The sequence below is a fragment of the Tachysurus fulvidraco genome, chromosome 2, assembly GCF_022655615.1.
Source record: "Tachysurus fulvidraco isolate hzauxx_2018 chromosome 2, HZAU_PFXX_2.0, whole genome shotgun sequence".
Classification (NCBI taxonomy): domain Eukaryota; kingdom Metazoa; phylum Chordata; class Actinopteri; order Siluriformes; family Bagridae; genus Tachysurus; species Tachysurus fulvidraco.
Genome location: NC_062519.1, coordinates 10418376 through 10442322, shown reverse-complemented (window position 1 = coordinate 10442322; position 23947 = coordinate 10418376). Strand labels below are relative to the sequence as shown.

The 23947-nt window shown below is 37.6% G+C and overlaps 2 protein-coding genes across 6 annotated transcripts; both read right to left on the bottom strand.

The window, feature by feature from the left end:
- Positions 1-125: 125 nt before the first annotated feature.
- Positions 126-21998, bottom strand: cpne1 (copine I). 5 transcript variants are annotated; one of them, XM_027144046.2, is made up of 17 exons: positions 20981-21036; positions 18582-18665; positions 7331-7462; positions 7040-7219; positions 6823-6897; positions 5800-5871; positions 5619-5702; positions 5436-5525; positions 4683-4781; positions 4511-4597; positions 4282-4341; positions 2983-3116; positions 2830-2884; positions 2701-2752; positions 2462-2595; positions 1739-1975; positions 126-1571 (listed from the first exon to the last, which is right to left on the bottom strand). In XM_027144046.2, exons 3-17 carry the CDS (start codon positions 7460-7462, stop codon positions 1458-1460), a joined length of 1605 nt encoding a protein of 534 aa, XP_026999847.1. In that variant the 5' UTR covers positions 18582-18665; positions 20981-21036; the 3' UTR covers positions 126-1457. The 5 variants fall into 5 exon arrangements, with proteins under 5 accessions (XP_026999847.1, XP_026999848.1, XP_026999846.1 ...); XM_027144047.2 differs by lacking the exons at positions 18582-18665; positions 20981-21036 and adding an exon at positions 21978-21998; XM_027144045.2 differs by lacking the exon at positions 18582-18665 and having other exon boundaries at positions 20981-21120.
- rbm12 (RNA binding motif protein 12) lies at positions 14164-21045 on the bottom strand. The gene is made up of 3 exons (XM_027144043.2): positions 20981-21045; positions 18582-18665; positions 14164-17830 (listed from the first exon to the last, which is right to left on the bottom strand). Exon 3 carries the CDS (start codon positions 17806-17808, stop codon positions 15142-15144), a length of 2667 nt encoding a protein of 888 aa, XP_026999844.1. The 5' UTR covers positions 17809-17830; positions 18582-18665; positions 20981-21045; the 3' UTR covers positions 14164-15141.
- Positions 21999-23947: the final 1949 nt, after the last annotated feature.

The window sequence follows — 23947 nt, the reverse complement described above, 5'->3', positions numbered from 1 at the left end:
AAAAGCCATGCAGGTGAAAAGTTCATCTGGGTGTCTCAAAAAAAGCAAATGACAGGAAATATCTTTTATTTAAAAAAAAAAAAAAAGGGGGGTCAAACTTTCATTGTCTTCAAACATTCAAAACAGCCTTAAGAGAAAGACACTATCGGCAAAAAGGACCTCCTCTAGCAACTGCTATTTCAGGCATCTACCAAACAAGCATTATTAGTATAGTATCTTGTAAAAGTTCAACTATATTGTGTGTAATATATCTAACAATTTGATTAAGGCATGTAAAGGTGCAAACATTTGCATATACGGATTGGCACTAGTATACTGACTGACACAGTGCTGATGTTTCAGTTCTGGTAATTATTTAAGGAAAGTGCAGAACTTAAGCTATACAAGCAGCTGGTATTTATACACATTTTGCTTTAGGCAGCTAAACAGGGTACTTCTTTAAAAACTTAAATAATCTGTCAGAATCTATAGTGATTTAGAATTGCAACAAATGTTTAAAAGTTGGCATTTATATTTGTCAAATGAAGAGCATTACTACAATAAAATTTTTTTTATAAAGCTCTGATTTCACTACACATTGAAATTGGTTGTTAAACATGATAAACATTTAACATAAATGCTATAAATGAACTGAAAAAAGCATTAGTTTTAGGCCAGCATCCAAGAGTCCTATATCTGTAGGCAATCCTACAGCTATATTACATTCTGAAAATGACTAACATACTTTATGTTAAATAAGATTAATTTGTCATGCCACAAATGTGACTAATTTAAATTGGTTCTTGAAAATTAAGTACTATATAAAAAAAGTATTCTACACCACACTGCATTTAGCTGTGAAAACTGACATTAAGCAGGGTACTGTATAAAAATCAATAGAAATTCCAGCAATACATTCTTGCTCCCTTATGCATTTGTTGAGCAGTGCAGCATGTGGGGAAGGTACCAACTGCTTTTCACAATGAACATCCTAGAAATGTTGAAGCTGCAATTACACGTGTATGATATACTGAGCAGTTAACCTATACACTTTAAAATGTCTTGAAGCTGGAATGCTGAAGGCATCTGCACTGTGAAGTCAGATGTGGATCCAAAAATTTGACACATCCAGAAGAGCCATGAAGTTCACCAAAAAGATGGAAGAACAAACAGACCAAACAGATTTAAAACACATAACGATGTTTTGCATGAACAAAATAGAGAAGGATCCAATAATCCATTTCCAAGTCTATAATTCAGAACTCAAAAACCACCACTGATGATCGCTGTGACATTTGAAGAAAGTTTAACGGGAAAGTGTAAATACAATGAAATAATAGAAAAGGTTAACAGAAAATATGGCTAATGAAGGCTACTGTGCCATTCATTGTATTCATTACATAAACCACTGCATATATTCTTTATAATGATTTCTCCCCTGAACCTGGTGGTCCTCCTGATCCTACATACATCTGCTTCTATTTTCTAGGAGCAGGAGGATTGACAGGGCTCAGGTTCCTCATCCTGAAGTAGGACACCAACTGATTAGGCACTTCAGCAAGAACGCTTTGGGCCAAAGCTTCTTTCGGGCCCTGAAGCGAAGGACAGAATAAAAAGAAAGAAAAAAGAACCGATCATGCTTATGCTTTAAAACTGGTCATATTCAAGCATTTAGACATTTGTCTGCCTGAGAAGAGTTCATATTTACAAGCTATTAGTAGCTATATTAAGAGCTGGAACCAGTTGCTATGAGACATACCTTGGCAAATTGTCTGAGAGGCACAAACTGTACTATATCTCTTGTCGCTGGTTCTCCACTGGGAGATTTAAGGACACCATTATCTCCATCTAGTACTTCCATGGCCTTAAAGTCTGCCTCACCAACACCCACAATAATGATGGACATGGGGAGCTTGGAGCTGTTCACGATTGCCTGCTTTGTCTGGTCCAGATCTGTAATCTCTCCATCAGTTATGATTAATAGAACAAAATATTGCTGCAGATGAAAAAGAAGTACAAGTCTGTCAGCATGATGAGAGGCTAAGAGAAACCTTTGAAATAAATTGGATCACCAGATGTTGAACGAGCTACATACGGTAAAAAGCCCAATACATTTTTTTTTAAAACAACTGGTAATAATCTGTATACCACTGCTTAAGTAGCTAAAACAGCAAATGTAGCTTTCCAAAGTACAGGTCATGACACCATGTGGGGATGACTGATAAATAAAAACATTTATTTTAGAGATTAATATTAGAAATGTTTAAAAATGAAGGCTAATTTTACACTACTTTAAAACCTGCACTAATAATACAAATTAAAAAAAACATTTTTAGAAGCCATTTTTTCTCTGTACATATTTAAACACAGTCTGTCTTCTGTTTGAGCATTTTAAACATAATTTAAAATGTATAGCTAGAAAATGTATAGAAACTGTTTTTACATGTATAGAAACTGCTAGTAATTTCAGCTTAGAACTTACCCCTGCATTTGGCTGCTGAGCTGCTGTTGCAGCGATACGAGCCACATGATTGATAATGGGAGAAAAGTTAGTTGGGCCGTACAGACGCAGCTGTGGGAGAACACTGCGATATGCCTGTATGATGCCCTCCACTCCTGCAGGCAGAGACAGACAGACACACAGAATGACGCAAACCTCAACAAAATAATCGTATATCACTTTACATATAAACGTTGTCAGAGAACACTCAAGACTCGTACCTTTGCAGTAAGGGTTACTGGGATTAAAATTTAGAGGAAACTCGTGTGACACCTGCAGGACAAAATCATATTCATCTGTGTGTTTAAGAAAGGTATATAATGAGATGAGAACAAGGGAGCACATCTAACCTCAAAATTTGGAGGCACCTGAGCACCAAACCCAAAAGCAGGAAACAATTTATCTCTGTGAAAAGAAAAAAATGCACATAAAATAAGCTGAAGTGGCCTGAAATGGTGCTAAAGCAGAAGGTAATAAACAGAGGCTGAACGGCTGGCTCTTACACGTCATAATCCTGGATCACGAGGCCCACAGACCAGATTGCATCAAGATACTGGTTCACCCCATTAGAACTGAGGTAGTGAAGCGAATCCGCTGAGCGAGGGTCTCCGTTAGAGCCGGTAAAGTCAATACCTACCTATAACAAACAAGTTATAGATGTTCCGTTAAAACTGGGCTACAGTCACCATGGACTAATTTTGGCAGGGGGTAGGGGTTTAAATATTTGATTAAAATACAGTTCCCTCTGAAATATTGGAACAGTAAAGACAATTTCTTTGCATTTCCTATACATTAAAAACATTTGGGTTTAAAGATCAAAAATCAAATATGACACGATAGCTCAGAATTATGGTATCTTTTCAAGTTCTGATATTAAAATCTAGATGTTTTAAAAAAAACTTTGATGGTAGTTCACCCAAATTAAAAGTTAGCTAAAGCTATTGGATCAAGTCCCATGATGACGTCTTTTGCAGTGTATTTTGGGTCATTATCGTGCTCCATGTTGAAGTGCCTCTCAAATAGATTGGATGCATGCATCATTAATAAAGATCAACAAAGGCCTTCTTCCAGAAGTTGCCACGAAAGGATAAGCCATGACACTACCACCACTATTTTGGGTCATGATCAGATCCTTTATTTCTCCACACTTCTCTAATCTGGTCTTCTGGTCCTTACTGCTGATAACTGGTTTGCATATTATTACATTGCCTCTATATTTCTGCTCGAGGTCTTCTTCAAACAGCGGATTGTGATACCTTCACCGCTAACAGGTGGAAGTTGCTGATGAAGTTACTGACTGTTGTTTTTGACCACAGCTCTGAGTGTTCTCTCACCAACTACTGTTTTCCTTTATCAACATGTTTGCTATTTGGTTGTTAGAAATCACTCATGTACATTCTTTGTACATTGTTGAATTGGTTATGCCCACTTTTCAGATTTTGATGGTTTATACTTCTGGAACAAAAAATGCAGTCTATACAGGTGAAACCTAGACATTCAGTATTAATTGTTTAAACATTCAATTTCCCAAGGAACACCTGGGGTTCAAGTAATACCCCTCAGTCATTTTTTTCCAATATTTCTGCTCACCTCATTCAGCTTTTGACCTCAAATTATTAGTAATTATTTAGTATATAAACACATGAATTTCAGAATATACATGTTGAAATACTGTGTAAAGATTTATTGCATGTTTCTGTAATCAAAACAGTATAATTGGCAAACACAGAAAAGATTTTGGACTTTAAATGTTGAGTATGTTTGGGCTTAGAACAGTTTTCAAGGAACATGAAAAATCTTACCGTGAAATTAATCTGGCAACCCCCCATCACATAGTCAATGAATGAGTACTGTGTCTCTATCTGCAACAAATATACATAATTGGCCACTATAAGATATACTAAATAAAAAAGGATCAAACAGATCTCTAGACATTTCTAACAGAACGTAATGGTTTTGGAAAACACCCTACTGAGCTTTGGGTGCAAATTCCTCCATAAATGGCAAAACAAAACCTAGCCGCATATGCACCTTGCAGTATTTGAAACGGACAACGCCGGAATTCTTGTAGCTCTTTTTCTTCTTCTGCTTCTCCGGATGAATACATTCAAACTCCACCTGACAACATCACCAGGATGGTCATAAACAACATGAAGGTTATACTGCAGAGATGTAAGTAAGCTGTTATTAAAGACAGTCTCACCGCAGATCCACTGTCTACTTTCAGAAGCTCGGCCACTTTAGTTTGAAAAACGCCAATGAGATCATGTGTGCCATCATTATCATAATCAAAGCAGTGGACCTAAGGAAGACAAGACATTTAGATTTGAGTGGTGAAACATCTCACCCCCTGGTCCTTAGCCTCCAGCAACCTGGCTGCACTGCAAGTAAACTCTCCTATTAGGTCAGAGCTGGTGTCTTCATCCTTATCATAACAAGCCACCTAGAGACATACGGGACTAACTTATTAAGCCATTCAAAAAGTACACATTCTGACAGAGTACTGTACCAGCTTCAGATACACAAGTAAAATTTAAACATGTATACACCAAAACCAGGCTCTCTCAAAATTTTAATGACAGGCAGATTATAATGTATTACAATTTTAATTTATGGTTGTCCATTTAACTAACAGACTACATTTTATTATAGATGCCTCCCCAATGATTGCACTATATCAGTAGCCATGTAATACGTTTGTCTCCCCTACCCTATTACCTTTGTGAGCAGTGTCCTGCATGCTGAATGTACTGTTTATAGACTGCATGAAATACTGTTTAAAACAAAGACACTTCAAGAGGTATTTTAAATGCCATGCTTTTGAATACAAGAGTTTATGCATGGATTGTTAATGAATGAGCATACTCCATATAAATATTAATCATTATTCTTTGCCTTCTGGCTGAGGGCCATGCTTTATGTGTATTGGAACAAGGTCTGCTGTAGACACTAATACCTTAATTGGCTTGTTCAGGTCTCCGCTGCAGAATGTATGTAAAGAAACTGTGAATTTTTTCCAAGATGGGTTCAAATTATTCTTAATGACCTGAAAGAAGTGAAAGAGAGAAAACATATATTTAAAGCCAAGACAACATCAACCCATACAGGATTTTGACAATAAAAGCAAGTGAATCTGCACCTCAGTCCTGTGGACTAGCTGCCATGTGCCATCATCAGCTTGCTTAAAGAACTCCAGGAAAGGATCAGATTTGCCAAACAGATCCTAAAAAGTTAAAGAAAAACGGTTTCAAAACAATCAAAATCAATGAATGAATTGAAAAGGATGTAGTACTGAGTAAATTAATGTAAAATTCTTTTACCTTCTTGTCCAGGTTTCTGGCTTCAGCTTCCAGCACAATGGCTCGATTATCCTTCACTTCGTCTGCGACAACCTGTGAAACAAAATTGAACTAATAAAATGAAAGTTTCATAGGCAGCTGTAAAGACAAACAAGCACCAGAACCACTTTTGTTGAATATTAATGAAAAACTAGACTGACGACTGTCTTTTTAAAAAACTAAAAAAAAAAAAAAATAGAACTACCAAAAAATATGTGACATGTAACTTATTGAAATTATCGAGAATACCAAGAATTAAAAAAAAAAGTTTGCTATTGCTTTTAGCAAACGTGAGCTAGTTGCCAGTCGTCCTATGCTACATCCAAGGTGAGAATAACCATAGTGATGCGGCTTTAACCACTACTTCCGGTTATTTGTTCATTCTTGCTTTGTGCAAGATTGTGGTTTACTCTCCCCAGACTCAGTTCTTGCCTGAACATGTGCAAATAAGCTAATACTGCTAATTGCTAGGCTACTTAATAATATGAAGCATGTTGGTAGATATTCAACACGTTATAATATTATATAAAATCCATGTAGACATAAATATTGAATTATTTAGCTAGGCAGGCTGTTGGCGTATTTTAGAAATAGCTCATTATTTTAAAAGTTGTATGGTTTATCAACACAATGCATAAAAATCATTGTAGAAATAATCAGAAAACAAATATCAAACTGAAATATCTTTTGTAGCATTATAAGCACGGCACACAAGGGGTGAGAGAGTATAGAATTATGGTGAACTACTGATCATCAGGAAAACTGATGGAGTATTCATCAACAGATGGGAAAAATTCTGCTTTTGACATGAAATAAAAAAATTCAAATCAGGCCAGAAGAACCTGTGAAGTGAAACAGGAAGACACTGAAACATGCTAATGCAGAATTACCAGTTTGTGCTTATGGAGTGCAAGACCTGCAAAAAGTCATTTACAAACATTAACTTTTTAATGATTAAAACATTTTTAAAATCAAATTGAAAAAAGAAAAAGAAGCAAAATATACCGTTATTGTGCCTTTGCCTGCTGGTTTGCCTGGTTTGAGCATTAGGGGATTGGTAATCTTCTTACTTGACACAATCTATTAAAAAAATGAACACATGCAGACTATAAACCTTTTACCAAACACATTCATGGGCATAAGCAATAATTGCTCAAAGTTGCCCCATGAGTTAAGTGCAACTGAAAGCTTCACAACATGTGCAGAGTGAAAGTGTTGATACCTGGCCAAGGGTACACTCAAAACCTCCCAAGAAGTCATCATCTTTTAGATCAACAGATTTGTTGTCAATGTCGTAGACCAACAGCTTAATTTTTTGCACCTTCTCAAAAGAGTAATCGATGCACAGTCTTTTAGAAAACTCTGGGTCCTGGCAGTTCTTCACTTTCTCTGTGCGGTCCACCTACAATTCACATAAGTAAGTAAGTAAACAAACACGTAACTATAACAAAGACACTACTCTCACACAAAACTCCACAACTTTAAATGACAAGATCACAAAAGTCTTGTACACCTCTGTCCATTGGTCAGTCCCAACACTCTGCTGCAGAATACATAGTGGGTCCGATTTTGATCCAATATCTTTGTCTAGAAGGTTTTTGCAGGATACGGAGAGTTCAATCTTGGTCACATACTGGTTCGCCATCTATTTAGGGGGCAGAGAGAGAGGGAGAGAGAGAGAGAGATGAACTCACTGCATATAGAAATACATACAAACAGCATCGACAAACTGATGTGCATTGATCTCTTAGAACAAATTGAGAGTAACTGTGTGATTTAAGCAATTCCCAGTGCCTGGCGGTGACTTCACAGGTGTGTGCCCACGGCCCAAACTTAAACAGTATTCAATTTCTACTTTGCGCGACTCAATCTAATATTTCATGTCTAATATCTGCATGAGCAAATTAAGCTCTGGCTCTTAATGGCTGCTTGGGAATTATATTCTATACAGATCTCATTCTGTTTTTATAAATCATTGATGGACAGATGCTTGATTCATTTGGCACCAAAGTTTTGAAGAAATCTATAAGAAGTGTAAAAAAAGGTTCTTCATTGTACACGCCACTCTATTGAAGAAAACAAAAACCTTGAATAGTGCCACCCAGTGGTCAATTCCAGTGACAATGCAACCTATTAGTGGGTCGCTAGAGGGCGCAATACTTCAAGATTTGCAATTAAATACCTGCTGAAATCTGATTGGCTTAGACACCAGGTCAATATTTAAAAAACCCTTACAACATAAACGTCATGAACAGTAATCATTGCTTTTTTTTTTTTGCAATGCAAACTCAGTCTGGATTATTTGAACAAACAGGGTTTTTTCACTGCCTATTTGAAAACACGTCTAAACCTCTCAAAAAGAGCATCCTACTCACTGTACAAAGTGCTCCTTAGGAGGATTTAATGTTCACTGGTTACGCCTGAAACCACAAAGTAAACCCCAACAATGCATCAGCTAAGACACCATAAGAGATCATCTTCACAACAGGCGTGTGGCTGAACTGACTGACACTGAACTGATTCTACCTGTTTGGACAGATAACAGCTTTTATTAAACTACCAGGTGTGGTTTCCAACTTCTGCTGTACTCAAAACCGCACAATTATTTTTGCTGGTAGAGAAAGAGAGGAATGAACCATTTCAAAGACAGTACATTTCAGTCTGTAACAGGGTTTTGGGGTTTTTTTTTTGACAATACAACATACCATGTCCCCAAATGTGTAAAGCTTTTTAATGACCAAGCCTTTTTATCCTAAACAACCTTGCGTGTGTGTGAGAGAGAAAGAGAACTAAAATGAAGAGGGAGAGAGAGAGAGAGAAAATAGAGACAAGAAATGAACAATTTCAAAGACAGTATATTTCAGTCAGTAACAGTGTTTTGGGGTTTTTTGGCAGTACAATATACCATGTCCGTATAGCTTTTTTAATGACCAAGACTTTTTATCCTAAACAAACTTGCATGAGAGAGAGATAGAGACACACACATACACAGAGAGAGAGAGACAGCGACAGACAGACAGAGAGAGAGAGAGACAGACAGACAGACAGACAGAGACAGACAGACCAATCATGTCATTTGAATTTTTAGTGCATGTATAATTGTGCACCATGATAAAACCCCACTATGTGTTTAATCTATAGTGTTAAATGATCTTAGACGATCTCCGTTACACAATTTAAACAAACATAAATGTACACAACACACCACTGAAGTGAACGCCCCCAGGGACTAGCAGTGATGGTGTGGACAGTTACCCCCCCCCCCCCCCTAAAAGATTAAAAAACATTAGATTTTACTTGGTGAATGTACATTAACCTCCACATAACATAACTCACTTCTCCTCAAATTGACTCCAAACCAGACGCCATTTTACTGTCTGTAGGCCATGAAGCAGAAACACACTAAATATCAGTCACTAACAAAACAACTGCCTCGTTTCCTCCTCAGAACTTTCTCTCCATAAAACACATCAGTATTAACGTCTCAAAACAAACTATTAACCCCCGAACGAGCCGGAAAATAAAAGCTGTATCGCTTCCCATGGCAACGTTAAAGTAGTAAACAGAAACTTCGAGCTTTAGTCACGTAGATAAAGTAAACACACGCCAGTCAAAAACACCGGATAAATACAGCAACACATAAATCACAAGTCTAACCTTGATTATTTGCACAAAAACAACGTCCTGTCCGCAGTAGCAGGTCCAGTCGAAGCGTTCCTGTGCCAAAGCTGCTGCGGAAGAACAAAGGTGTGGCCCAGAGGCGAGCGATGCACACACGCGTGATATTATTGGTCAGACTCGAACGCACACGCGGACTTTCTATTGGACAAATCGGGTGTCAATCACGCCTCTGTGCAGCCGCACCACATTCAAGCAGAGCAACATTCCATGCAGATTCATTCAGATATCTCTAACACACAGCACCGATCGATCGTATTCATATAAAAGATAATAAAACCACGCTGAATAAACCGTAAACAGGCATAATGGAAGTCCCTCCAAATCCAAAAACCTCACTGCCTACACTGGTGTTTAGTAAAGAACAGGAACAAGAAGACCAGTGTGTGCGTGTGTAATGTATTACAGTGTTTGTGTTTAATCCGATGTGTTTGTGTGTTTAATTCAGTGTGTATCTGTCATGTGGTACAGTGTTTGTGTTTAATTCGGTGTGTCTTGTGTGGTACAATGTTTGTGTGTTTAATTGTGTGTGTCATATATGGTACAGTGTTTGTGTGTTTAATTTGGTGTGTCATGTGGTACAGTATTTGTGCGTTTAATTCTGTGTGTGTGTCTGTGTCATGTGGTACAGTGTTTGTGTGTTTAATTCTGTGTGTAATGTATTAGTGTTTGTGTTTAATTCAGTGTGTGTGTCTTGTGGTACAGTGTTTGTGTTTAATTTGGTGTCTCTTGTGTGGTACAGTATTTGTGTGTGTCATGTGGTAGTGTTTGCGCATTTAACTCAGTGTCTCTCTCATGTGATACAGTTCTTGTGTGTTTAATTTGGTGCGTGTGTCTCTCATGTGGTAGTGTTTGTGCGTTTAATTCGGTGTGTGTGTGTGCTCTTGTTCTGAGGTCTACATTTACTACAGACCATATGTATACTTTAATATGAACAGAAGCAAGCAAACAATCATTCAAGCGCTTGATTCAATCGAGTCAAGAGCTTCAGTATTCACATTAAACATCAAAATGTGTTTCCAAGGTCTAATTATTTCTCTCATCAACATCGTGTTTGCATCCTCAGAACTCACACACTGTCTGTTTTTCACATCATCCTCCGTAAAATCTAGATACTGTTGTTTCTACCCAGACCATCTAGCAACTCAACCAGGCCATGGTTAATGTCACAGAGATCACACTTTTCCGCATTCTAATGTCTGATGTGAACATGAATTGAAGCTCATGGCATGAACCTGCATTATTTTATGCAGTGCTGTGGTCACATGGCTGATTAATTTGTATACATGTGTTCCTAATAAAGTGGAGTCAGTGTATAACAATTTTTAGCATTTATTTGAGAGTTTGGCATCAAAATAAAAAATATAAAAATACCTTCTGACACAAAGTATAACATTAAAATGAATAAATAAAAAGTAGCATTTTAAAATTAAAGCTTTTTCCTATATAAGCATTATGAAACATCATTATGCTAAAATGTTCAAATAAACATCTGTAATCTATAAAAAAAAATCCATCCTAAATGACTTGAATATTTAAGCTTTTTTGCTTTAACTTATCAACATATTTGTCTGAAATTTATTTTGTAATGATATTCAGAGATCTGTCTTAGTTTAAACATATGTGATGTACATGATCTATTTACATTTTGCTTCAGTTTCCTAAATTACCCACAATGCCTTTCGACTACCGGCTGATAGCGATGCAGAGGCATTAGTGCTGTTTGTAAGGTAATTTGTAAGAAGTTAATTTGCCAAATCTTTGCCAGCACATTGTGGAAGGGGTGAAGCGGAATGACGCCTCCACCAAAGCATGATTTTTGTTTGCTTTGTTATAATAATTTTACATCAACTGTGATAACTAATGTTGATGAATACCCAGTCAATATTATAGATTTAATCCTGTGCTGTGACAAAAGTTACAAATTTAAAGCCAATGCTGCTATAAACTAAGAATAAAGAAAGAAAGGGTACTTTACACTTTTCATATTGTGACCAGCCATTTTCATTTGACATCATAAATGACATTCATAAATGCTGAAGGAACTGGTACTATGGAAACTTCTCCGGGATTAAAAAAAATGAAAATGGCCAAATGTTGCAAAAGTCAGCCTAATCAAAGTAATTTTTTCCTTTATTCTGTTCATCTCTTTTAACTTCAACAGGTTAAATGTACAGATATCATTTATAATTCAGACTGCTAAATTCACATTCCTGTTAAAGGTAATTGTGCTAGCAATAACATCCCTCTAGTTTTGTCAATGCATGGTGCAGCTGGTTACTCCTCGCAGAAATAATGAAAATACAGCACCAGACTAACAAAATAGTACTAGAACCGCTAAGCATTTTATTCTCTTTTATTAGTATCATTTAAAATCCCTATAAGGTATAGATTTTCTTCAAAAGGAAAAGGTTTACTGTATTACATTTTCACAAAATCTGAAGGTATTTTGATACTTCATTATTTTAGTGATCACATACAAAAGGTGCTGGAGCTCTGTTCCCACACACCCGCACCAATGTGATGGAGCTCTGCTCCCACACACCCGCACCACTTTCACAATTTGTCTAAAATGTTTTGGCTTGATATCGGCACGATGGGCTAAATACAAAAACAACTTAAAGAACTATAGCTGTATAGCCAAAATAAATCAGCCGCAGTAAGAATCAACTGGAACTTAGAAATGTGGTTTAAATTATTTACAACCAATTTTTTGGATTAACAACAGCTACACATAAATCAGCTAGAGAATTGAGCATCAGTTTTTCAACAACAAGCTCATAGAGTAGGGCTGGAAGCTAAAAATAACTCAGAAATCAACCCACACAAGCCCTTCATGTCCAATATCTACAGATCGATAATTTAAAAGGCTCCATTTGCCAACCAATGCAACACTTTGTCATATACAGAAATACCATCAATAGACGGTGTTCCTCTTCAGTTACTAGACCAGCCAACTGTGGCAAACTGTGAAACAAAGCAATGCTCTGATTAATTCCTTGCAGCCAGCAATAAGAGGTCATTTAGGTGTCTCATAAAACATCATTAAAACTTGAAATAATTCTACAAATCTTGTATTTACAATTAGGGAAATATATCAGCTTGGCATATCAGCATAATACAGACATTAGATTAAAACATTCTGTATATAAAAGCAGGACTCTAAATGCAGGAATCAGCAATTATTTACATAACGTTTAAAAGCTTTAATGGGTGTCGCTCGTTTTTTTCAAGACCAGAAAAAAACTAGTAGAACTAGGACAACAACAACATTTAAGTCAGTGAAAAGAACAGAAAGAACAAAATCTTTGATGGTAATTTCAAATCAGATTTATGAGTAGCCTTCATTTACTCAGTTCGATATTAAAGCAGAAAATAAAGCTTGAGCACAATAGCTAGGGCAGAAGTGCCATCCTGAACAGTAAAGCTTACTGTATTACTACCCTATGTCTCATATCTCTATGAATTAGAGTCATAAGGTAATCTCCCTTTAGCTCAGCAATGCCAAAAATTCCAGCTTCAACATCAGCTTAAACACAATAATGTAGCCCACGAGGTTTTAAAATCTGTTTGTTTCAGAAATTACTGTAAAGAACATTGAAGGAATTCAAAGTGTACAGCACTGTCTGCAGCTCCAGATTATACCTCAAACATGGCAAAAATACAATTCCAGGACTTTAGCAACAAGCCAAAGCAAGAGGGGGGGGGGGGTCCCCCATAGGTTTATGGATCATTTTAAAGAAATACAAAACAGCCAACTGAGTAAATGATCATATATTTAGACACAAACGTCACAAGTTAGAGCTCTTAAAAATAGCATGTATTTTCAGATATGCAGTTGCAAAAAGACAAACAGTGCTGAGTTTCCCAGCTGTATTTAGATGAAAAGACCTGAAACTTACCTGCAATAATGGAAGACTCAAGCAATTCTTAAATTAAACAGTGGTCAAGGCCAGCAGTAATACCCAGACTATCACATACAAATAAATAATTCAGATTTTATAGTAAGGGAAAAATGATCAATAGCTCTGAATTTTGCATCGTATATTATCGAGCTGGTTTCTGGATGCAACCCTCAAGAAGCATTAACAAAAGGATCCTGGACCACTCCAGATGAATATGCTTCAATATGGATCTAGTTCAACACTGAAAACTCCAAATATAACATCATATATTAACTCCTATGGATATACTCAGAAAAAACTGCAAAACTGTGGCTCTATAAAATGCAATCCACAGCATCACTGTCCGGTATACCACAAAATGAGAATCATTAAAAACATGGATAGTTAGACAGATACTGATTTTTATAGTTATAACTCTGTGCTATACTGGACAATGCTGTAAATTGCATGCTATAGAGCTACAGATTTCTTTAGTTATTTCTGAGCAAAGTTTATTTCAAATATTTCTTACAGCCAAGGCCAGAATGTTCCTAAATAAAAACATTCACTTTTAAACATGATGCACACCGTAACATTACCTCAAAAACCCTGCAGGATCTTTTTCCCCAAGAAACAACGTTTCAATTCACAAAAAAGAGAAATTGCTGTAGTGGAAATAAAATCTTGCAATATATAAACCTAGATTAGCACAAAAAGAAGCCTAATTCTGTAAATAAGCATTTCATGCAATTTTTGGTGTACACATGTGAAACATCCAAGCCAGCAGAGGAAAAAATCTTTATTGTTTATTTGTAGAGTGAAACAGGGAAAGGGGGCAGGAGAAAAAAATACAATACCTTGCAAATTCAAAAATTCAGGAATGTCATTTTATTGACAAAATAGTTACGCTAGAAAAATATGTACAGCAAATAAACCAAAATAACTGTGGAAAGCTGACATCTTTAGGGGGAAAAAAGAAAGAAAGAGAAAAAGAAAGAAAAGAAAATGCAAAAATGCTACCATATATCACAGCAATAAAAAGGGAAAAAAATACACATACACATGGTAGAGAGAAGTTAAGAGTATAAAGCTTTCATTTACAAAACATTACATTGCCGCATTTATTAAACAAATAGCTGCGTATCCATTTACAGTGAATAAAGTCAGCGCATTCATCATCTTGTATTTCACACAGGTAAAATTCTTCCTATAGACCTTGCACTCAATGTGGAACATCAGCTGAAAACACTTTCCAGCATTTACTGTCTATTGTAAAAATAAAACTAAGAGGGTAAGAGTTGTATTTGAGAGCAAACACACCATGCATGGCAGCATTAGGTGTACACCGCATTTGAGAAAGCTCAAACCACAAAATATACTGAAAATATAGTACAGCAAATGAATTTGGGTAAAGAATATGGACAGAGAGGGAAATAGAGATAAGGACATTTGCCATTACAGACAGTTTAGCATAGCCATCAGCCTACACTTTCAAAATGCTAGAATTAAGTGTTCTTACACCTCTTTATGAATTCCACAAAACCTCAGCTCTGACACAATTAGACTCCAGTCTCGAGCGCTTTAGACAAAAACAGACATCAGATCATCCTTTAAACAGTTGACTTTCACAATCACACTTTAAAAGGGCCAACACATTTTTCTATAGGGTCTACTGAATGTAGCATGTTGTCTGATCAGATAAAAAAAAAAAAGTTATGCCACTAAGCTCAGTGCATATCCATACATTTTGTCATGCTTTCCTTCATCCCATAGTGATTTTTACTTTTCTTGCACCAATAGGCCTATCATTCAGGTCCATTACAGCAGACATTGCTTCATCATGGGAATCAAATGCAACCATTGCCTCCCCTGTAGGCAGTCCCTTCTCACTAAATTGCAAGCAAACAGAGCCAGGCAACACCTTATAACCATAGAAGAAATCTAATATTTCATCAACTGTGACAGTAAAAGGCATATTCTGAATTTTAACAATAGTGGGCCGTGGGTTGCCTGCACCACCAGTGGATGATGCCCTTGGATTTTCAGAGGATGGACCAAAGGCAGGTTGAGAGGCTGCTGAACGACCTTGGTTTCCACCTCGGTTTTGACTTGCACCTTTCCTTGAGGATCCATTATCAAATGAAGGCATGCTCCTTAAGCTCTCAGGGGCTCCAACAAAACCAGGAGGTGCATTACTGCCACCTGGTCGGAAACCAGGTGGCTCTAGGACAGGCCCTGGTAAGTGACCTCCAACAACTGGTGGAGGCATAGGAAGAGAAACATCACCCACAGCTGTACCTAAAGGAGGCATAGGTGGTGGGCCTGCTAAGCCATTACCTGGTGCAGCAAATGGGTTAACAAATGGGGGGCCATTACCAAGATTTCCCACAGCATTTCGGAGAAAACTGAACTCCTCCCCGGTCATTCCAGGGAAAGCATGCTGTGCTTGAGCTTGGATATGGGCTTGCACTTGGGCCTGAGCTTGGGCTTGGGCATGGGCATGGGCATGTGCAAGGGAATGGTTTTGGGCCTTTTGTCCCCGCTTTGACTGTGGTGGAGGGTTTCTCTCAACCTCCTTCATCTGCTCATATGTAACTAAGTGGAGAAAGGCATCCCTGCCATTTAACTTTTGCCTATGTAATCGTTCAGCTTTATGGGCATCCTCCTCAGATTTAAACTGCACCACAGCCTGGCCAAGACCATTACCATTGCCATCAACTAGTACTTTGAGACTGTCTTCAAACAGCTGAATTCCGTCCAAAAACAGTCGTACATCTTTCTTTGACACATTATAGGGGATATTTGTTATATGAGCACAAATTCGAGAACCTTTTCCACCCTCTGATGAGCTACCTTTATGATCCCCCTGGGAGCCCTGCATTCTTTTACGAATTGCATCAATCTTTTCAAACATGTTTTTCTTTGTGATGGGGTGCACTTGTATAAATCGGCTTCCCATGTACTGCATGTGACATCCAAGAGCAACTTTGTAGTCCATTTCATTTCTAAACTCCACAAAACCCTCCCCAGTTGCCCTGCCATTGGGTCCATATGCAATGTAAATGCTGTCTTCAACAATGTCCAGGTTTTTGAAAAATTCAAATATCTGTTTATTTTCCGCTTCATAAGGGAGCCCCTTTAAGTACACACAGAACTCTTGTTTATGAGGTGACCTAGACCTAGCACGTTCTCGGACAGAAGGGGAAGCAGAGGAAGCACTTCCACGATGATGCCGACTCTGTTCTGAGTCACTACCTACTTTATGCTGCTCTGCACATGATCCTTGGGTATCTCTCCATTGCCTATCTGAAGCAGGCAAAATTTCTATATACCTTTGGCCTATCATACCAGCATTTCGTTTAAGAGCTTCAAAGGAATCATGGGGTGTAAAAAATTTAACCAAAGCCCTGCCACTGCTCCTGCCAAGAGCATCTCTGAGTATCCGAATGGAGTCAACCCCTAATCCATGGAAAAATTCTTCAATTTCAATTTCAGATGTATTGTAAGGAAGGCCTTGAACCTGTATGTACAACTCATCAGTGTTCATCAGTGCTGATTTCAAATGAGCCTGGAGACTGAGGGGATTTAGGGGGTTTAAGGGGTTAAGAAACATTGGATTTGGGTTTCCAAGAGACATAGGTGGTCCTGAGGCAAGACCACCACCTACAGGTCCAACTGGCGGAGGAACACCGGGATTAAAAGGAGGGAGTGCAGAGAGGTGTTGCATGTGAGCCATGTGAGGGACTGGTGGAACTGAGGTTAAAGGGTTTACAGTTGGTCCTGGGGGTAATGTGGACACTGGTGGTGGTACTGGCATGGGTGGCATAGGTGGTAATGTTGGCATCGTAGGCAAGGGGGGTATTGGAGGAGGTACAGTACTTAAGGAGGACATGGCAGTAGTCATGGTGGACCCCATGCTAAGATTTGGGCTGCTGAAATTATTAAAGTTTGGAGCCATGTTACCTATAGTTGTAAAGATTGGAGTACTTTTGTTGCATACAGGCTCATTAACAGAGACAGCTGTGGTCGCTATAGTTGAAGTGGTATTACTAAAACCTTGTGCAGTGGTTGGCAAGGTACTCCTTTCAGTTCCTCCAGTAATATTGGTAGGCCCTGACCTATTAGTACTTCCTGAAGCCCCTTCCGCATTACCAGTTTCGAAACGCCTGCGGCTCAACTCAATCATGTTTTGCATCTCAGTTTTACTGCTAAGTAACAGTGACACTTTGGAACCTTTGATTGTTCCCCCAGTGCGCATCATTCCAAGCCTTGCATCTTCATCTGTTGCGAACACGATAAAAGCTTCACCATGGTCACCCCCTACAATATGCACGCCACCATCCGGGATTGTCAGACCGGAGAAGAAATGGCGAATATCCATGGTGCCCGCCACAATGGGGAGGCCCTGCAAACGGATGACCACAGCCATGCTGAGGTGCTATAATGCACACCTGTAGATGAAAGAAGGCAACGACCGTCAGGCTAGGGTGAAGGAAAGGTTAGTAGGACAAAGTCACACAAAGCAGGCTAAAACCATAGAATGGGGAAGATGAAAGTTGTACAAAGCATGTAAGCAATCACAATGAAAACAGCAAAAACATATGCAGTCATCTTTCCATAACCAAAGCCAATCAAACAATTATATCTTGACACTCAGCACGCATCATAAAAAAAACAAAAAACAAAAAAAAAACAACAACATCTAATTCCAAAATACTCCAATGGATGCAAATGTAGTTCCCACAAGAATAACCACTGAGTGCAAAAAGCCAATTTCAACCAAAAACAAGTACGCTGAAATCGGTCTTGTCATATAGTAACCACAATGTTTACATGCACACAGGCTGTTTATATATAAAATGTTTGCTGCTCACAGATATAAATATGACCCGTTATGGATAGCATATTAAAGCTTAAATCCATTTTCATTCGGATAAAAAATTAAACAAACATTGAAATTCCATGGCTAATGCATTTTTAAGAATTCAGCAGTCAGCTCAGAAAACATTAATATAGGGCTTTCCAACATAGATATTTCTCAGAATATAGCAGCGGCATTATCTGCACATTTGTTCAAACGCAAAAATGTTTATTTATAGTCCAGGTAATGACTGATTTATTCAGCAGCATAAAAAGTAAAGAGACTATTACAAGGGAAAACTTAAATGTGTCTATTGAACTAAAGACTATGCAAAGTCTTACCTGTATAATTAGTGGTGGTTTGTTATTAGTTGTGGACGAAACCCAAGCCAATCTTGTCGTCAATCATTTAAAATCAACTCTCGACTGTAATAAGAGAATAAACGGAGGCAAAAACATCAATGCAAACAGCAATTTAACCAAGAAGGCCCAGTATGCATGTTTTAGTAAACCATTCAACACCAGCCATTTCAAGCTTTTAGCATAATATAATTCAAATCCAGCATTCATTAACTTACATCGCCATTCACACCAAAGGTCTGGCTAGCTGCAAAGGTTCTTGCCAGGATTTAGAGTTATTAAGCTTTAAAATAATAGTATATTTCATAGTGAACTCAGCAGAAAATCATGCAGAACAGCAAAACCAATATTGTTAAAATTTTCAAACATATGGATCCCCAATGATGAAGCAAACAATAAAAAAAAAAACGTATGAATAATTATGCTATTTCAGGCTTTTTCTCAGAATCTTTGCTATTTGCATCTATGGCAAGGATATAGTGGTACAAAAAATAAAAAGTAATGAAGCAAGAACAATGAGTCATACACAATACCAAGTGCAATATATTTGTGTGTGCAATAAAAACAAGTGTACAGGTAAGAGAGACTGACTACCGATCAAATCACATGAAAGCATCTACACACGATCAACAATGTACCACTGTTTACTACTTCTGAACCTGAATGAAACTGTAACAGTATTTATGCTCATATTATACTACTACTGTACCAGTAGGGCATTGACAAAGCAGAGGGCTGTTACCAGCTGGCGTTTATTATGTTCTTATAGCAGCCTCTTATACTAAAGATATTTGCTAATAAGTGCAATTTTCTAATAATAGTTATACAAGTACAATTAAAACGTCAAATGCCTGTTAAAAGTCCACTCGATAATTAAAATTATAGAAACACGTGAAGGTCACATATCACTGACAGACGAAACTCCCATCTAAAAATGCTAAATAAACTCCTTACTTGAAATATGAACATCTGCTGCACCTGCATACGTTTTTAAAGTCTAATCGATCAGCTTTTAGACCATATTGCAGGTTAATATAAACCTGCCATATGAACTATAGCCCTAATTACAAAAAATTAGGTACATCGAAATGTAAAGTACATAAATTCATAGACATTGGTTCTAAGTTCAACAAATGAATCGAGTCAGATGTGTACCTTCAAACTTACATCACAAACAGACGTCTAAGAATGCAGCAAATACACCAAACATATGGTATATATATTTAAAATATGTGAAGTCAAAGGAAGAGGAGGAATATTTATCCCAGAAGCAATAAAAATGCATCTATAAATTTGTTGGACCACAAATTTTAAGAAAAAGGGAAAGAATATTTATGATTACACTTTTTTGAAGGGGGTAAAATTTCATCTGAAATATTGTTTGTGTCTGCACAACATGGCTGTATACTATATACCCTGATATTTTGTTTACAATTGGCACAAGATTAGTTACATACAGACAGAATATATTCCCTACAAATCTCTGAACATCACACTGGCATGAGCAGGGAATCAAAAAGTTACCAAAATATGACAAACCCCCAGTCAGCATATGGCAGAACCAGAGGACGGTATACAAGCAGAAACATTTACAATTCTGTCAGCAGACACCCTTATCCAGAGTGGCTTACATTTTTATTTCAATTTATACATCTGAGCAATTGAGGGGTAAGAGACCTTGCTCAGGGGCCCCAGCTGTGGCAGCTTAGTGGACCTGGGATTCGAACCCATGACCTTCTGAGCAGCAATCCAACATCTTAAACACTAGGCTACAACATAGCATTTAAACATGGGTGTGGGGTTTCAATCCCTGTAAAATAACGTGATTAACCACAAAAAAAAACACAGAGAGGCATAAACACCAAACCCCAGCACTCAGGATTACAGCAACAATGGACTCGCTGAGCCCAAAATACAAAGCCAGAAGATATAGAAAAGATGGAGATTGTGCGAAAAACAAACAGTCAAATATCCATACCTGTTCGGAAGGGAAACGGTATGACGAAAACAAGTTGGTGTGCAAAGATAAAAATATATACACGTTTAAAAAACCGCGTGGCGCGCGAGCGCACAGTCAGACCGAGGAGGACAAAATGGCGCATCAGTTTGTCTACAGAAACAACAGCTAATGAAGCTACTGAACCAAACCGACTACAGCTAGGAGTTCATTCTGCACAAAACCGCTGACACACACACATTTACCAAACAGCACAGTAAAAGCCACCTCAGTGGACATCATGCACCACCACCACCCCGATCTGATGTCTGATCTAAACATCGGACATGTTTATCTTCGCTTCAGTCTGCAAATGGCGTCAAGGTGCTGCTCGACTACAGCGCAACACTTTCTGTGTGGATTTCTGATCTCTGAACATCCTTACCGAAAAGATCTGCTTTTACAGATTTAGTTTGAGTTGCTTGGGATTTGTCACTAAATAACGACGTGTCTCTCCGCTGCGCTTACACACTTTCGCCGCCTGCACGATCATCTTTGTATGGAAATCAATGCGCGATGGCGGACGCACTGACTACAAAGACCAATGAGGAGCGTGCGCATACAGTGGGCGGGGCTACGAAACCACGCCCGCTGCTGCTTCCTCATGCTCTCCCCTTATCATATACTAGGGCCGTGGCCAGCCGCGGGGGGGCTTTTTTTTTTTTTCTTCAAAAAGTGGACCTTCTTGCAGTTTTTCTTCTCCTTTTTTATTTAATTAATTTAATTGAATATTAATTTTGGTGACCTTTTATGTTTAATTAAACATAATTTTGGTGACCTTTTATGCACTAATTTGTGCTGGATTAGCTTGTCTGCTGGTATCTTAACGAGCACGCTTTTTCATGCGCCTACATTATTTACTGCATTGTTGTCAAATTGCTTCCTCATGTACCACCTTTGTCAGTCCATACACAGTTCATAAGTTTAAAGACCACACTAACAACAAAATAGATTTAATGAACTTTACTGAAGTATTAATAATTATTTTCATAATCATTTCTTGACTCTATGTCAATGCCCTTTTTGCTTGTTGTTGTATTTCTCTTGACACTTATGGATTTAGTACACTGGTCAGTTCCAATCTTCTTGGGTGCAATGTGGAGAATATGTTACATGTTTCCCAAAGAGCAACTCGCTTGGTGTATTTAATCTATTTTGACTTATTTAAGGGGATATTTGAGACTGAAAAGTTTTAACAAGCTAACCTAAATAGAAAAGGAAATGAATGTTTATATCGTTGTAATGAAATTACCTCCCTGGGACGTAACAGTTACGTTGCCAGCTGGTAAGTCATGAAATTACCAAAATGACCAATAAAATACGTAACTAGTACGTCATGCGTTAGCTGTCGATTAATATACTAATCATTTAAGATTATTTACCTCAAGCGGTCCGCTTTGAAGTTCTCAGAGGAATAAAGATGCGCACCGAAGGAGAGAAGCATTTCCATTGGCTCCAGTCTGCCGGTATTGGCCAATAACAAAAGTCGATATTGCACATCCAATATCACTGAATATCCCACTATGTTTTATTATTGTAATTAAGCTACGTTTGTATGGATATTATATTGTAGACTATTGAGTGGATAAAATATAGAAATTATTTTAAATATATATATATATATATATATATATATATATATATATATATATATATATATATATATATATATATATATATATATATAATCCCTCCCCCCATCATTCAGAGGCGACCGTTGCTTTGAAAAGTGTATTGCGAGAACTCTCTCTGAACTGCATGCGCGGCAGTGAGGGGGGGTTCGAGCCCGAGAAATATATATATATATATATATATATATATATATATATATATATATATATATATATATATATATATATATATAGTTAGTATTATTATTATTATCTATAGGTAGATACAAACATGGTAGTGCAACGGAGTAATAATGCAGAAGTGGTGTAGTATGTGGAGTATTATTGCAGTTAGTTAGGGGGTAATTAGGGGGCAAATTGCTGTAAATGTAAAAAAAAAAAAAATCCTGTCCAGTGTATCCACCTATCATTTTCCACCAAGGCAGTTTGAGTGCTGGTTCAGAGCTAGAGCCTAATTTTTAAAATCAGTTCTTTCTTTTTCGACAGCCGAAGCACCGGCTCTGAACCAGGAAAAGTGGTTCTTAAGTAGCACCAAAAACGATGCTGGTCTAGACTTAAGAACCGCTTGCATCAGGGGCTGGGGGTGGCATTACTGTGACCAACAAGACAAAAGAGAACGTCATTAGCGCCATGTTTAAAGTATTTGAAATCAGGATTCGCCACGTTTGGATGCCAACATAGGTTTGCAAAGACATGAGCGTTAACAATAAAGCAACATCCACCATTGTTGATGTTGTGTTTAGGTTTGCAGCTGCTGTGCTAACGTCACTGTATAACGTTGTATACAGTGATGTAAGACTTGGCCTCGCTAGCTTATGTAAAGGAAAACCAGTTCTGAAGGCTCGCCAGTGGAACCAACTTCAAACCAGCTTCAGCACTTGCTCTGAGCCAGTACCCTGTTCTTTCTGGTGGAAAGGGGGCACTTGTGTCCAGAGTCTCCTGGGATACAGGTTCCTTGTGACCCACTAGAATAAGCAGTGTGGATCATGGATGGATGCTCTTGTGTCCTAATGAGCACAAATTCCCACTCTCATGAAAAGGTTTCCAAAAAGAATGGATCCAGTGTGACCCTGTTTTTAATACTGCAGCAGCCACGCACTGATGAAACAAAAGGTTTTTTTTTAACTACTAGTGCAAATTCATTTGGGTTGGTCGATATTTTTCATAGTTTATACTTTAAACAAGCATCACAGATTGTCTGTGTATAAAATCAAGTATTCTCCTAATATCCACTGAAAGGTGGGCTACCATTCTATGACACTATGTCTGAAACATTGCTTCTATAATCTTCAAAGTATATCGCAGAGGTTTTTTAACAGTTTATAACACAACAATGATTTTTAGACTGATAGTATCTTAATTCTTGACCTAGTGAACCTAAACCTGAATCTATTTATTGATATATATTTCAGAGCATTTTTGTCAGTTGCTGTGGATAAAGGTGTCAGTCAAACAGCATAAATGTATGTAGATGTAAACAACACCTTCTAATGACAGACTAATGACAACACTCAGAGTACTCACTTTGTATGAGTTTGCCCAGACTACATGACAAAACTTTTAAAATTAATAAAAACTCTGTAAGACAAATTTCATGGCATCATATTACAAAATTTAAGGACGTTATGGATTTAGTCATACGACACGGTTCTATTTTGTCATAGGTGGCTCTCGCATTCTCAGCATCACTGTATATTATCCTTCTATTATTGTCATTCTAC

Coding starts and splice junctions, on each gene's coding strand:
- cpne1 (XM_027144047.2), bottom strand. CDS start 7,462: ATGGCGAACCAGTATGTGACCAAGATTGAACTCTCCGTATCCTGCAAA. Junction 5,703..5,799: donor CCAGAAACCTGGACAAGAAG/GTAAAAGAATTT, acceptor TTAACTTTTTAG/GATCTGTTTGGCAAATCTGA. Junction 2,885..2,982: donor GTGATCCAGGATTATGACGT/GTAAGAGCCAGC, acceptor TTCTTTTCACAG/AGATAAATTGTTTCCTGCTT.
- rbm12 (XM_027144043.2), bottom strand. CDS start 17,808: ATGGCTGTGGTCATCCGTTTGCAGGGCCTCCCCATTGTGGCGGGCACC.